General features: G+C 36.2%; 1 protein-coding gene across 6 annotated transcripts in view; it reads left to right on the top strand.

Annotated features, from left to right (window-relative positions):
• The window catches only part of SP100 (SP100 nuclear antigen), a 100,061-nt gene that overhangs the window by 64,005 nt on the left and 21,149 nt on the right, over positions 1-14,907 (top strand). For 4 of the 6 annotated variants that reach the window (XM_058701933.1, XM_058701920.1, XM_058701906.1 and 1 more), the window contains 2 exons: positions 146-199; positions 9,790-9,840. In XM_058701933.1, the coding sequence (XP_058557916.1) occupies positions 146-199; positions 9,790-9,840 (105 nt within the window). The remainder of the gene's footprint in view (positions 1-145; positions 200-9,789; positions 9,841-14,907) is intronic. The other 2 variants (XM_058701912.1, XM_058701927.1) reach the window with 2 other exon arrangements.

Here is a 14,907-nt window from a genome sequence, read left to right as displayed (position 1 = left end):
GTACTTGTCTGTTTCCTTTAGAAGGAAGACAGAAATGGTACTAAGATCATTATAAACTCAAGGCTTCCACAGTAGGAATTGTCATAAGATTTGTAATTTTTATTTATAAATTATAGTCATCTGACCACCACCTATTACTTTCTAGATTCCATGGATATTGGAAACAGTTCTACTTCGGGAAAACACAATGAGAAAATAAGTAAGAGTGAATAAGAATTTACTTGATTTTTATGTTACAAATGAACTGGTTTTTTTTAATGCTAAAGCTTATCATTATTTTCTATACCTTTCATAAGACAAAAAGTGAATGCCTTTAAAGTAACTATTTTTTCCAAATGGCCATATCTTCACATTGTCTTTTATTCTGATTTTAAAATGTTTCTTATAAACATTTGTGTATGCCTTCCCAGAATTTTTCTATGCATGTGTTAGCTCAGTTTGGAATATATTGTTATTTCTCTTAATGTGGTAATTCTATACCATCTTGCCTTTTAAAATTCATCAAAGCTAAACAATAATAGCATTTAACATCTTAACTGAACTATTGCTTTAACATGCACTATCTTCATTTTTAAGGTGCTTGAGCATTCTTCATTTGTTACTGGTCATTTCTTTTTTCTTCTTCGTCGAACTCTTTTGTCATAGAGTACTGTGTCGATATTTCCTGTTGTGGTGTTTGGTTGTCTCTTTCCTTGCGTTGTCAAATGAATATAGAAAAGCCTATCTGATATATGCATTAAATCTTCATCATATATGTTGCTAATATGTTGCCCCATTTGTAATGTTTACACCTATAATCCCATGGGTTTTGCCCCTTTGCTTTTATGTGAGGTGGGAATTTAAAAAATATTCCCTACATTATTACACTGTGACTGAACCACCACTTTAATCACATAGTGCCTTTACCTCTCTATATACTAGATTTTCTTTTGTAATCAAAGGGGCTACAGAAAAGAAAAAAAGAGCTCACAGGTAGCACCATCCTGATGACCCACTGGGGGTGATTTTTAGAATCAGCTTGAGAAGATCCCCCACCTCCTTCCCAAGTTTACTGGAATCTCTGATCAGAAATGCACTGAGTGTTATATGTAAGTGATGAATCACTAAATTTTATACTTGAAACCAATTTCACTATATATGTTAACTAACTAGAACTTAAATAAAAACTTGAAAAAAAGAAATGCATTGAAAATGCATATTAATTTAAGGAGAACAGAAACTTTTACCCACTTACATCTTATTTGATGTTCTTCCAATAAGAATTTTCTTACACTTTTTAAAAAGTCTTATATGGTGTACAAATTTGCTTGTTACTAAGAATATCTTTTTTCCCCCATTACATAATCCGGAGTGAATTTAAATGAGACAAGGCTCTCAAATCTTTATTTAAATAGGAAATCTGTGGTCATTTTATTACTTACTTGCATGTGAGGAAATCAGAATGCAAAGGATTTTTTTCTGATTGAATATAAAAATCTCATAAACATTTATACAGTTTGGGGATCCAGATGTCAGTTAAAATATGATGGCCAATATGAAATTGTTGAATCACTATACTGTATACCTGAAACTGGTATAACCCTGTATGTTAACTACACTGTATTAAAATTTAAAATTTTTTGAGAGAGAGAGAGAAATCTTAAGCTTCACGCTCAGTGTGGAGCCCAATGCAGGCTCGATCTCACAACAGTGAGATCATGACCTAAGCCTAAATCAAGAGTCAGTCGCTTAACCTACTGAATCACCCAGGTAACCCCAAGCAATTTTCTTTATTTCACTCCCAAACCTGTAACTCACTACCAGTCACCCTTATCTCGGCAAATGGCAATACATATACTCAGCAGCTTGAACCAAAAATGGAGGAATATCTTGAGGAATGAAGGACAGGATCCAGGAATAAATACTTTCTCTTCCATTTCTAAGATGAGCAGCATCAGGACCCAGTTGACCACAGTGGCAACCATCCCCATTGGCTGTCTCTCCTACTCTTGGCCTCTTTCCCATTCTGACTCCCAATCCTTGACACAGTTTCACAAATAAACTTCCTGAACACAAACACTTAACTCAAAATTTGTTTTGGGGAATACCAGGTTAAGACACTCTTATTTCTTTTCTCATTTAGTTCTTTAATCCTTTTGGAGTTGATTTTCTTAGTGTGATATAAGGTACGGGGGTTAATTTTTTTCCAACGTGGATAACCAGTTGTCCCAGCTTCTCCATATGTAATGTCACATATGGCATGCATTGAGATGCCATGTGTATATATGGTTTTGTTTGGGGGCTTTCTAGTCTGATCCACTGCTCTATCTAACTCTGCATCACTCTAGTACTATAACTTAATAATATCTTGATATCTGGTAAAGCAAGTTTCTCTCAACTTGTTTCTTTTTCAAAATTATCTTAGCTATTTTGGACATTTTCTCTTTCATGTAAATTTTGGTAGCATATTGTCAAGTTCCTTCGAAAATCCTGTTGAATTTTTATTGAAATTGCTTAGGATGAATTTGGAAAGAATTGACATTTCTAAAACATTGAGTCTTTCAACTCACGAACACGATCCTTCTCACTACTTATGTATTCTGTTTTCTTTTTACATTCTTCATTTATTTATTCAGCAAGTATCTATTGCCAAAGCTGCTCAATAGGAACAAAGAAGTGAGCAAAATCTCACTGAACTTACATTCTAGTGGAGGGGGGGGTATAGACTATACACAAGTAAATAAATATATAATATTGTAGATGCCCCTGATTATCTCTTAAAATCTCGTCTATTATCCTTTTCTTCACACACCACTCTGGCATCCTTGAACAAACCAAATAATTTTCTGCCTCTGGACCTTTGCACTTGATGTTGACACTACATAAAATGTTTTTCCCCTCAGCTGAAGTGAAGAGAAAATAAAGAGTAATTGAAGGTGTAGAGTGACAGAAACTGTGTCTCATATTTTCACTGTAAGCATCTTTGCTGTAGACATCTTTGCTGCAAACATTTTTACTGCATAACTAATCGGCTATAAGGCAATTTTGCCTTAAAAATTTTTTGAAGAACTGGATGGCAGTTTGGTTTTGTTTCTTCACTGACACAGTACTCACATTTTTGTATTATATAAGTCGTAGCCCTCATAACGGTCTATTCAGTAGTATAGTTTTGAGCCCACATTTCCCACAGAAGTTTGGAATATCCCTCAATAGACATGTAACAATATGCCAAGAACAGTGTAGAAAACTTTCACAACAATTACAAAGCTCAGTTACAGATAAACATCCTAGTATTTGGAAACTGACACCTCTCTTAATGATGAAAGAAATTTTAGTGAAGAAAGAAAAAGTGTAATGCCGAATATGGAGACAAATCAACAAGCAAAGAAATATATATATATATTATTATTATATATTATAATATATATAATAATATATATTATATATATTATAATATATATTATACATTATATATATATTTATTATAATATTATGAACAAAAGACTTTAAAGAAAGGGCTTAGGTATAATCCACAAAATAAAATCAGTTACTTGTGTGTTCAGTGTTGCCATGAATCTGCACTACACATTTTAAATGTATTCAGATATTTTTTTATTTGCCAATAAAGTGTTTGTAATTTTGTTATTCATTTTTCGTGTTCCGTTACATCCCCCTTTTATTTTTCATGATTTATCTTTTACAGCAAAATTGCCTTACAGCCAATTAGTTATGCAGCAAAACGTTTGTAGTGAAAGCGGTGGCAGCTAAGATGCTTACTGAGCAACAGCCTGGCACAAGCAGAAACATGCATCTTATACGGGGTGGCCAGTTAGAGCCTCACTGACAAACTGAAACATAAGTAGATACTGAGTGGGTGAAGGAATGAACCACGGTGCTGAGGCCGAGATGTGCAGGGTCTTTTGAGGAATGTCAAGGAGACCACTGGCTGGAGAGATAAAGAGGGGTGAGTGGAAAGTGGTTTTTAAGGTCATACAGACCTCAGAGGCCATAGCAATGACTTTGGATTCTTGTCTCAGTAAGAGGAAAAGACCTTGGAGGGGTTTGAGCTAGGGAATGGCAGAATCTCAGTTATGTTTTTAAAGGATTGCTCTGTAGTCCACATGGAGGATAGACTTTAGGTGGGTAGCATGAGAGATCAGTAAGGAGACTGTTGTAATGATCTAGGCAAGGGGGCTGTTGGGCTGGACTAAGCTGGGAGCAGTAGAGGTGTTCGAAAATAGGTGGATTCTGAAAACATGCACACATATAACACACCAACATGTATGTAAGTGTATATTTTTATATATTTTATTTAAAGATATATAATTACATATGATGTGCAAATATATATAATATGGAAATGTATTTATATAGATAAATAGAATATATAATATATAAATATGAATATATCATATGTGAAAATATATAAAAATTATAAATTATAAGTAAACTACAGGTAGAATGTGACACATATATAATTAAATATATAAAATATGTCTATAAATTATATATGTAATGTGTAATATATAAATATAAACTATAAAGCTATTATATATTTATATGACAATGCATACATAAATAATAAATATATATAAAGTTATAAAAGTATATATTTTATACATATAAATGTTACACTTTGTATATTATACATAAATATAAATATACAGTACTATAGTATAATATGTATAGCTTATATGCATATAAATATGTAATACATTATATATAATATATAAATATAGAAAGATAGATGTGTATATATAAAACTCGCAAATATCCCTGGCCATCTGGAAGGCCACACATATGTCTAGGGAAATGCACATGCTCAGGGCTATGCAAAGGCTCAGGAAAGACCTAAGAAAACCCTCAGCTTTAACCTGGAGGCTCTGTTCAAGCAGGAAGTGACAGCTAAGGTGGAATTGTAAACTGCCTAGCTGTGCATTGAAGGCATGCATCGACACAGGCTTTTATAGCCCCTTGACAAATACTGGAAGACTTATCGGTTCTAGCTTTTCAGGGAAATCTCTTTCCAGTCATTAGCTGACCATTAAACTAACTGAGCCGAAACTTCAGGGACCACATGGCAAAATACACAGACTTGACAGAAACAAAGCACAAAATAAGCAACAAAACCCAACAGCAATAGCAACAAACTTTGAGGAAAGGGGGATATCTGATCTCCAGGGTTACTACATATTATTTAAGGTGTTAGATTTTTAAGAAAAAATTACTTGACATGCAAAAAAAAATTTTTTAAAACAACTAAGGGGCGCCTGGGTGGCTCAGTCGGTTAAGGGTCCGACTTCAGCTCAGGTCATGATTTTGCAGTCTGTGAGTTCGAGCCCCGTATCAGGATCTGTGCTAACAGCTCAGAGCCTGGAGCTTGTTTCAGATTCTGTGTCTCCCTCTCTCTCTGACCCTCCCCCGTTCATGCTCTGTCTTTCTCTGTCTCAAAAATAAATAAACGTTAGAGAAAAAAAAAAACACAACTAAGTATGGCCCCATGCTCAGGAAAAATAGAAACTGTATGTGTGGTAAACCAGATACTGGAATTACTAGACAAAGACTTTAAAGTCAACTATTTTAAACACGCTTAATAAAGTCTTGTAAAAAGTAAGAAAATTATTTCTCTGCAAATAGCAAATATCAACAAAGAAATAGAAATTATAAAAAAGAACCAAATAAAAATTCTGAGATTGAAAAATATGTTTGAAATAAAAAGCAATGAAAAAAAGTGGATGGATTCTGAAAATACATTGTATACTCATATATACATATCCATATATATGTACATAAACAACGAATTTTCATTATTCAGAGTAGATATGTTCTATAAAGTCACCCTAAACACAGAATTAGCTAATACTGAACTATGGCTTCTAGAGGAAATACAGGGTTAGGTTCCTGTGAGCCTGTGGTCACAATATACCAATCAACACATACCTTTGTGTTCTTATGAGTGTTTCTACTTAAAGATATCTTATTTTACATACATACACACACACACACACACACATATATATATATATATATATATATATAAGCACAAAATAAGCACAACAATATATATATATATATATATTTCATATCCAATATACGTCATAGCCAATAGCACTAGAACTCCTGCCTGAATGAAGTTTATCTAACACACAGATTTTCTCCATAAGGTGCATCACAATTATTTTGCTTAGGAACAAGAGATCGCACAGCAGCATTACACTTGGGGGCAATTTTAAACAACAAAATCACCAGCAAAAACACTACATGAGTGGCAAAGGGACCCTTGTGTACAGAATGAGAGTGGAAGCAAGAAGGTAGAACATCACCTTGCTCCACTTTAGCTGGGAACATGCGCCATCATCAACTCAAAGGACCCACTGCTCTGTCCCCACCCATGAATGACCATGAAAGTGCCATGAGCCTTGATTTGGGGGTTAAAAATAAATTTTAGCGAGTGAGTGAGTTCACAAATATGGAATCTGTGAATAAACGACTGACTGTATGCATGTATTTTTTTCATTCTTTCCAAAATTAGTGCTTTTTAAAGTTAGTGCATAGGTTCTCACAGCAAATATTTTCATTATTGTTATTTGCTAGATAGTCTGCAATTTGGATTTGTAAGTCCTCTTTGACCCAAGAATTGTTTAAGAAAAGTTGGGAAGGGGCGCCTGGGTGACTCAGTCGGTTAAGTGTCCGACTTCAGCTCAGGTCACGATCTCGCGGTCCGTGAGTTCGAGCCCGGGGTCGGGCTCTGGGCTGATGGCTCGGAGCCTGGAGCCTGCTTCCGATTCTGTGTCTCCCTCTCTCTCTGCCCCTCCCCCGTTCATGCTCTGTCTCTCTCTGTCTCAGAAATAAATAAAACCTTAAAAAAAAAAAAAAAAGAAAAGAAAAGTTGGGAAGAAATGAACATTCTCTATTTTTTGGATATGGAGTTGAATATGAATTAATCATATCAACCCTGTTAAATGTATTATTTGGGCCTTCTTGTTTTGTGCACTTGACCTCTCATTGACTGAGGGAGGTAAAAATAAAGTTGTCACTAGTCGTGTGTTTCTACCTGTTTCTCGTATTTCCGTAATGTCTACTTTCTTAAAACTTTTTGGCCTGAATTATACTTCCTATGATATTAAGATGATGACTCCCTGGTTTCTTTTGTTGATGTAAGCTCAATATACTTTTGCCTATACATTTGTCTTCAACATCTTAAAAATATGTTTTTCCAAGGGTCTCCTATATATGATTCAAAGCTGGAGTTTAGTTTGGAATTCAATCTCAAATTCTTTGTTTAAACAAGTGATTTAAATCCATTTACTTTTATTGATAGGACCAAAATGTGTGGTCTGGTTCCTGTCATGCTAATTTATATTATGTGTTCTAGTGTCTTGGATATTAAAAATATCGACATTATCTTCTATGCATTTATGTGCATGTGCGTACTTCGGATAGCTGGGAAGGTTTGCATTTCTGTTCCAGTGGTTACTGTTGGGCACATGGCTGCCTAGCTAGCCTTAACCTCTCAACCTTCCCTGTGGTTAATCCCAGACTTGTGACCAAGTTCTGGTGAAAGGCCCCTGAGCTAAAGAAGTGCAAGCCACTTCTGGGTCTTTCCCTTAAAAGAAATGAATGGTTGAGCTGTACTCATTTCTCATATTTTCATTGGTTAGGAGTAAGTATATACTTGTGATACGTAGGAATGTTTATATTTTTGTTCTAGTGATTACTCTTAGCATTACTTTCATATACCTTCCTTTTATATACCCTCTGTACTGTATTAGCCAGTACCCATTAATTTCTGTCCCCCCAAATTGATAAATTTAGCACGTGCCCTATTTCTCTGTCCACTCTTCCTTTCCCACCCAAGTTTAGATCATGATTTTTCTTTTTTTTTTCCTTTGATGTCAAATAGTATTTTTTTTTTAATTCTAGTGTAGTTAACATACAGTGTTATGTTAGTTTCAGGTGTGATTCAATAATTCTGTACATTACTTAGTGCTCATCATGATAAGTTTACCCTAAATCCCCTTCACCTGTTTCACCCACCCACCCCACCTCCTCTCTGGTAACCACCAGTTTGTTCTCTGTAGTTAAGAGTCTGTTTTTTGGTTTGTCTCTTTTTTGTTATTGTTCATTTGCTTTGTTTCTTAAATTCCACAAAAGAGTGAAATCGTAAGGTATTTGTCTTTCTCTGATTGATTTATTTTGCTTAGCATTATATTCTCTAGATCCATCATGATGTTACCCTTATGTTTATCTTTCAGCCCTTTTAATTTTTTTAATGTTTATTCATTTTTGAAGGAGAGAGAGAGAGACAGAGCATGAATTGGGGGAGGGGCAGAGAGAGAGAGGGAGCCACAGAACCCGAAGCAGGCTCCAGGCTCTGAGCTGTCAGCACAGAGCCCGACGCGGGGCTCCTACTCATGAACCGTGAGATCACGACCTGAGCCGAAGTCAGACACTTAGCCGACTGAGCCACCCAGGCACCCCTATCTTTCTGCTCTTAAATGTTTTTTGTATTACTCCTTGATTTGCCCAAATAACATGCCGTGACCCCACCAGTCAATGATCCTACTCTACCACCCACATTTCCCCCTTCCTCACACATTTTTTTGCTGTTATACCATTTCTACATTGTCAGGGCACGTATGTTTAACATTCTGGTCCGTCACCTCACTCACCACTTTTATTGTAATTCTTTTGCCAAAATTCTTCGTGTCTCATCTTGATTTGCTGAAGTGAATCCCCTAGTAGTTTTCTCAATAATTACTCCTAGGAACAACCTTCTCAGAATTTCCCTGTTTAGAAGTATTTGGTTTTGTTTTTCACATGTGAAAAATAATTTACTCACTATTTCTAGAAGCATCTTGTAGATTTTTCTCCATTTTTCCTGTGGCATTAGGTGTTACTGGAGAAAATTCTATAGCCAATAAGACCCCCACCCTTGAAAATGACTTGACATTTTTGTCGACAATGCCCATTCCATTCTTTCTTTATCTTTAAAGTCCAGTAAATTTGCTGGACTATATCTCAGGGTTGATGGTTTGGAGTCAATTTTCTTTGCTACAGGGTGAAAATACATGTACTTATGATATGTATATTCATTTTTTGTTATAATTTCAAAAACTTTGCTCTTGAATTTATCTTGAAGTACTTCTATTATTTTGAATTTCTTCTTAGGAAGTCTGCTGACTTGTTCACTATCTTCCATTGGTTATTTTTTTTCTAATATTTCTTAATTGTTCTTATACTTCCTGTTTCCTTTTGTTTCTTTCTTTTTTTTTTTTTTTTACAAATCTATGTTCTTCGTTTTAATTTCTGAAACATCTAATCTCTTTTATCCCCTTCTAAATTTGTCTTCATTTCTCTGATTTTTTTCTACTTATTTCTTAAGTTCTTGTTGTTATAAACATGGATTATATCTTTAGCTTTTCAAGGCAAACCCCAAAACCCAGGACCTACACTCGTGATTTCTGATACCTACTTTTCCTTGATCCTTCTGACAGTCCCCCTCTTCTCTGTCAGCCCCTATCCAATTTCAACTGCCTTTTGCATTATCTTTATTGTGAATGAGAAACCCTCATGTGAATAGGTAAAAGTATACAGTAAATGACCAGTACTGTATAAATGTAGGTTGTGTTTGCTGCTATTTTTGTTTTCAGTGTAATGACAACCAAGATAGTGTGTCAGTAGCTGGAGATTTAGCACTACAAAAGTGGAGTGAAAACTTAAAAATAAAATACTTGAAGGTAACTGGCATGTAAATCTTGTAAATTTCTGTTTATAATTCTAAAGGATTATTTTCTTTTCTGTTTGAAGGAAAAAAGAGAAGATATAAATGTAAAAAAAGCAGTCTCAAAAAAGGTACAGGTAAATCTGTGAATTCACACGTGTGTGCTACTGCAACTCTGATATTCCTTCCAGACCTTTCTTTGCTGCACCTCTGAAATCTCCAATGGGCTTCATAAATAATGAATTTTTTAGAGTACAGGCTAAGCTGTTGTAACAAAGAGAGCCCAAAATACAGTGGCCTAAGCCACATAATTTATTTCTCTTTCATCAAACAGTCCAGAAATGGGAGGAAGAACCTGCCTTCCTCAACACATAGTTTCCCTCTCTGCGTCCAAGAAATCAGGTCTAATCAGACCTTTGTCTCCCAACCAGTGGGAATGGGAAAAATGGGCAGAGAAATCACCTATTTCTTTTAATGGAAAGATCCAGAGTCTTCTCCTCACATCCTATTGCCCAAAACTTACTCACATGGCCAGCGCTAGCTGCCAGTGAGGCCAAGAAATATAATCTCTAGTCAGGCAGCCATGGGTTCAGCTGTAACTCTAGTTCTATGAAAGAAGGAGAGAATGATCATGGGGGACAAATAGCAATCTGCTACTCGCCCTTCACGTTTTCATCCAAAGTCACTGACTTCCTCGTATATGGAGGAAAACTCAGATTATTGATTCAAACCTGGCCTTCTTGGCACCTGAGACTCTTTGGCAAGAATAGGAGCTAGAACCTGAATATAGCACAGAGCTACATGGTCAGAGACAAACTAGCCGTGAATGGGAAATGAGGCACCAAGAGAAAATGTTGGAAATGTTTGCTGTAACTAATGAACACACCCCTCAACAGAATGAGGAGAAACAGACAGAGGGAACTTGAGTCAGTTAAGCAGAAGCTGGAGTCCTGGTATCACATCAGATCTAAGCCTGGGAAACAGTTACTTAAACCGAGCTCAATCAGAGCATACGCCATACTGTGTTCATGCAGCAGACGATGAAAAAAAGAGTGGCACTTCATTCTCTGCATCCGGCTTTGCAACTGTTTATTTCCGTTGTGTTCCTCCTTTCTTTCCTCATCTTATTCTCCTTTCTTTTCTTTCTTTTTTTTAACATGAACTGTATCGTCAAATTGGTTTCCATATAACACCCTGAGTTTATCCCAACAGGTGCCCGTCACCCACCCTCCCCACCCTCCCACCCCCCATCAACCCCCAGTTTATTCTCAGTTTCTAAGGGTCTCTTATGGTTTGCCTCCCTCCCTCTCTAACTTTTTTTCCCTTCCCCTCCCCCATGGGCTTCTGTTAAGTTTCTCAGGACCCGCATAAGAGTGAAAACATATGGTATCTGTCCTTTCTTTTCTCTTTCCCAATCCTGTTCTACTTATGTTCCTCTTATAGAGTACATTTCTTTTTCTTCACTCTTTAACATCAGATCCTATGAAATACTGCTACTAAGTTGATGTGGCACATAGAGGTGGCAGGGTATTTCTTGTGGAGTCAAAACATATTTGGATATATTTTGTTTCCTTTCCATTTCTTCTGATTATTTCTGTCATCTCATCGTTATATATATAACATAACCGAACTCCTCCCATTTCATATGTATGTAATACATGCCTATATTTATGCAAATAATATAAATAAAATATAAACATATGAATAAATATATACATATATTCCTACCATCTGTACCATTTTACCTTCATACTTGCCTACCTTAGTTATTTCTTAGGTTACACTTACCCAGGTCCCAGATTTTGTTCTTCTGAGTTTTTGTGAAACCTCTCTGTCTTGCCTGCTTTGTTAAAATGTTGCAGTTGGTAGTTTAAGCACAAATCACCTTTGTTCCTTCTACTCCTTTTCAAAATTGTTCTCTGAAATAGTTCTCTTCTTGCCCCAAGACGAAGTCTTAGGTAAGATTTGGAGTTGTGCTCATCCTTTTGGGCAGCGGTGATATTCTCATACAATGTTAAAAAGCCGGAACTGATATACTATTACAACTGGAAAACATGTAGTGAAGAAGTTGGGTGAGACCAGCTGCTTCTTTTATGCATACTCTTATCTAACCCTACTCAGTATCTATGTTTTCAGCTAATTCAAGTTGTGGAAGAGGAGGAGAAGGAAGGAGCAGAAATAGCCTTCTTATGATCAATTCTTCATGTCTTCCAGATATGGAGGATGCATGAGCCACATTTGTGGGCTCTTTAAAGAACTCCTCTTTAAGAGAATCTGTCCATGAAAGTTCCTCTAAAACAGGAGCTGAGTGCTTACCACTTCCCCCTTAGAGGAGGTCCACACCCCCGCTGAGTTCATCTCATCTTTCTGGACAGAATATCTTTCAAGAAAAGCTAATTGAGCGCCTCCTTTCCCCGGAGAGAACCATGAGAATCATGTCTTCTTATGGTCCTACTGTCAGTGGGTGTGCAGCTGGTCCCCCACACAGTCACCCTACCTAGATTGATTATATTCCCTAGGCTATAATTTTTATGCCTGTGACTTAGCCCTTCCATAATGGAAGCCTGTGTCTCCCACTCTCCTTCATACATTTTCCTCATCCCCCACCTCCTCCCCTTTCGCATCAGTTTGTTCTCTATATTTATAGATCTGTTTCTGCTTTTTTATTGTTTATTCATTTGTTTTATTCTTTATATTTCACGTGTAAGTGAAATTATATGGTGTTTTTCTTTCTCTATTTGACTTATTTCATTTAGTATTATACCTTCTAAGTCCATCCATGTTGTCACCAATGGCAAGATCTTATCCTTTTTTATGGCTCAGTAATATTCCAACACGCGCACGCGCACACACACACACACACACACACACCATCTTCTTTATCTACTCATCTGTAAATGAAAACTTCAATTGCTTCCATAGTTTGGCTATTGTAAATAATGCTGCAACAAGCATAGGAATGCATACTTCTTTTTGAATTAGAATTTTTTTTTCCTTTGGGTAAATACCCAGTAGTGGGATTACTGGATTATATGTTATGTCTATTTTGAATTTTTTTTTTTAATTTTTTTTTTCAACGTTTTTTATTTATTTTTGGGACAGAGAGAGACAGAGCATGAACGGGGGAGGGGCAGAGAGAGAGGGAGATGCAGAATCGGAAACAGGCTCCAGGCTCCGAGCCATCGGCCCAGAGCCTGACGCGGGGCTCGAACTCACGGACCGCGAGATGGTGACCTGGCTGAAGTCGGACGCTTAACCGACTGCGCCACCCAGGCGCCCCTATTTTGAATTTTTTGAGGAACCTCCATATTATTTTCCACAGTGGCTGCACAAATTTACATTCCCACCAACAGTGCACAAGAATTCTTTTGTCTCCACATCCTCACCAACACTTTTTGTTTCCTGTCTTTTTGATTCTAACCATTCTGACAGGTATAATGTGGTATCTCCTTGTGGTTTGGATTTTCATTTCCCTGATAATTAGTGATGTCGAGCATCTTTCATGTGTCTGTTGGTCATCTGTATGGGGTTTTTTTTGGAAAAAATGTCTATTCATACCCTCTACCCATTTTTAACCATTTTTTATGAATTTTGTAACTTCTTTATATATTTTACCCCTTACTGGATATATCATTTGTGAATATCTTCTCTCATTCAGTAGGTTGCCTTTTAATTTTGTTGATGGTTTCCTTCACTATGCAAAAGTTTTATTTTGGTATAGTCCCAATCGTTCATTTTGGCTTTTATTTCCCTTGCTTGAGGAGCAAGAGCTAGAAAAATGTTACTGAGGCTGATGTCAAAGACATTACCACCTGTGTTTTCTTCTAGGAATTTTATGTTTTCAAGTCTCAATTTAAGTCTTCAATTCATTTTGTTTTTGTATATAGTGTAAGAAAGTGGTCCAGTTTCATTCCTTTGCATGTGGCCGTTCAGTTTTCCTAGGACCATTGAAGAGACTGTCTTTTTCCCATTGCATATTCTTTCCTCCTTTGCCATAAATTAATTGGCCATACTAGTGTGGCTCTCTATTCTGTTCCATTGACTGTGCATCGGTTTCTATGCCATTACCATACTATTTTGATTACTACTGCTTTGTAATATATTTTGAAATCTGGGTGTGTTATGCCTCCAGCTTTGTTCTTCTTTCTCAGGATTGCTTTGGCTATTTGGGGTCTCTTGTGTTTCCATACAAATTCTAGTATTATTTGTTCTAGTTCTGTGAAAAATGTTGTTGGTATTTTGATAGAGACTGCATTGAACCTCTGTTTTGATTACTCTGGACATTTTGATATTTATTTATCCATGAGCATGGAATATCTTTGGATTTGTTTGCATCATCTTCAATTTCTTTCATCAATGTTTTATAGTTTTTAGAGTACTGGTCTTTCATCCCCTTGGTTAAGTTTATTCCTAGGTATTTTGTTATATTTGGTGCAATTGCAAATGGAATTCTTTTTAGAGAGAGAGAGAGAGGGTGGGAGAGAAGGGCAGAGGAACATAGAGAATCCCAAGCAGGCTCCATGGTCAGTGCAGAGCCTGACATGAGGCCACATCCCACAACTCTGGGTTCATGACCTGAGCAGAAATCAAGAGTCAGATGCTCAACTGACTGAACCACTCAGGTGCCCCCAGAATTGGTTTCTTAATGTCTCTTTCTGCTACTTCATTATTAGTGTATAGAAATGCAACAGATTTATGCACATTACTTTTGTATCCTATAACTTTACAGAATTCATTTATTCCTTCTAATAGTTTTTCTGTTGAGTGTTTAGGGTTTTCTATATATAGTATCATATCAACTGTAAATAGTGATAGTTTAACTTCTTCCTTACCAATTTTTATGTCTTTTATTTCTTTTTCTTGTCTGACTGCTGTGGCTAGCACTTCCAGTACAATATTGAATAAGAGAGGTGGGAGTGAACATCCTTGTCTTATTCCTGATCTTAAAGGAAAAGCTCTCAGTTTTTCACCATGGAGTATGATGTTAGCTGTGGGTTTTTCATATATGGCCTTTATTATGCTGAGTTACATTCCCTCCAAACCTGTTTTGTTGAGAGTTTTTATCATGAACGATGTTGAATTCTGTCAAATGCATTTTCTGCCTCTATTGAAATGATCATATGATTTCTATCTTTCATTCTGTTGTTGTGGTACATCATATTGATTTGCAAATATTGAGTCATCGTTGCATTTCTAGAATAAAT

Source organism: Neofelis nebulosa, chromosome 2, assembly GCF_028018385.1.
Source record: "Neofelis nebulosa isolate mNeoNeb1 chromosome 2, mNeoNeb1.pri, whole genome shotgun sequence".
In the NCBI taxonomy this organism is placed as follows: domain Eukaryota; kingdom Metazoa; phylum Chordata; class Mammalia; order Carnivora; family Felidae; genus Neofelis; species Neofelis nebulosa.
This window is presented reverse-complemented; position numbering and strand designations above follow the sequence as displayed.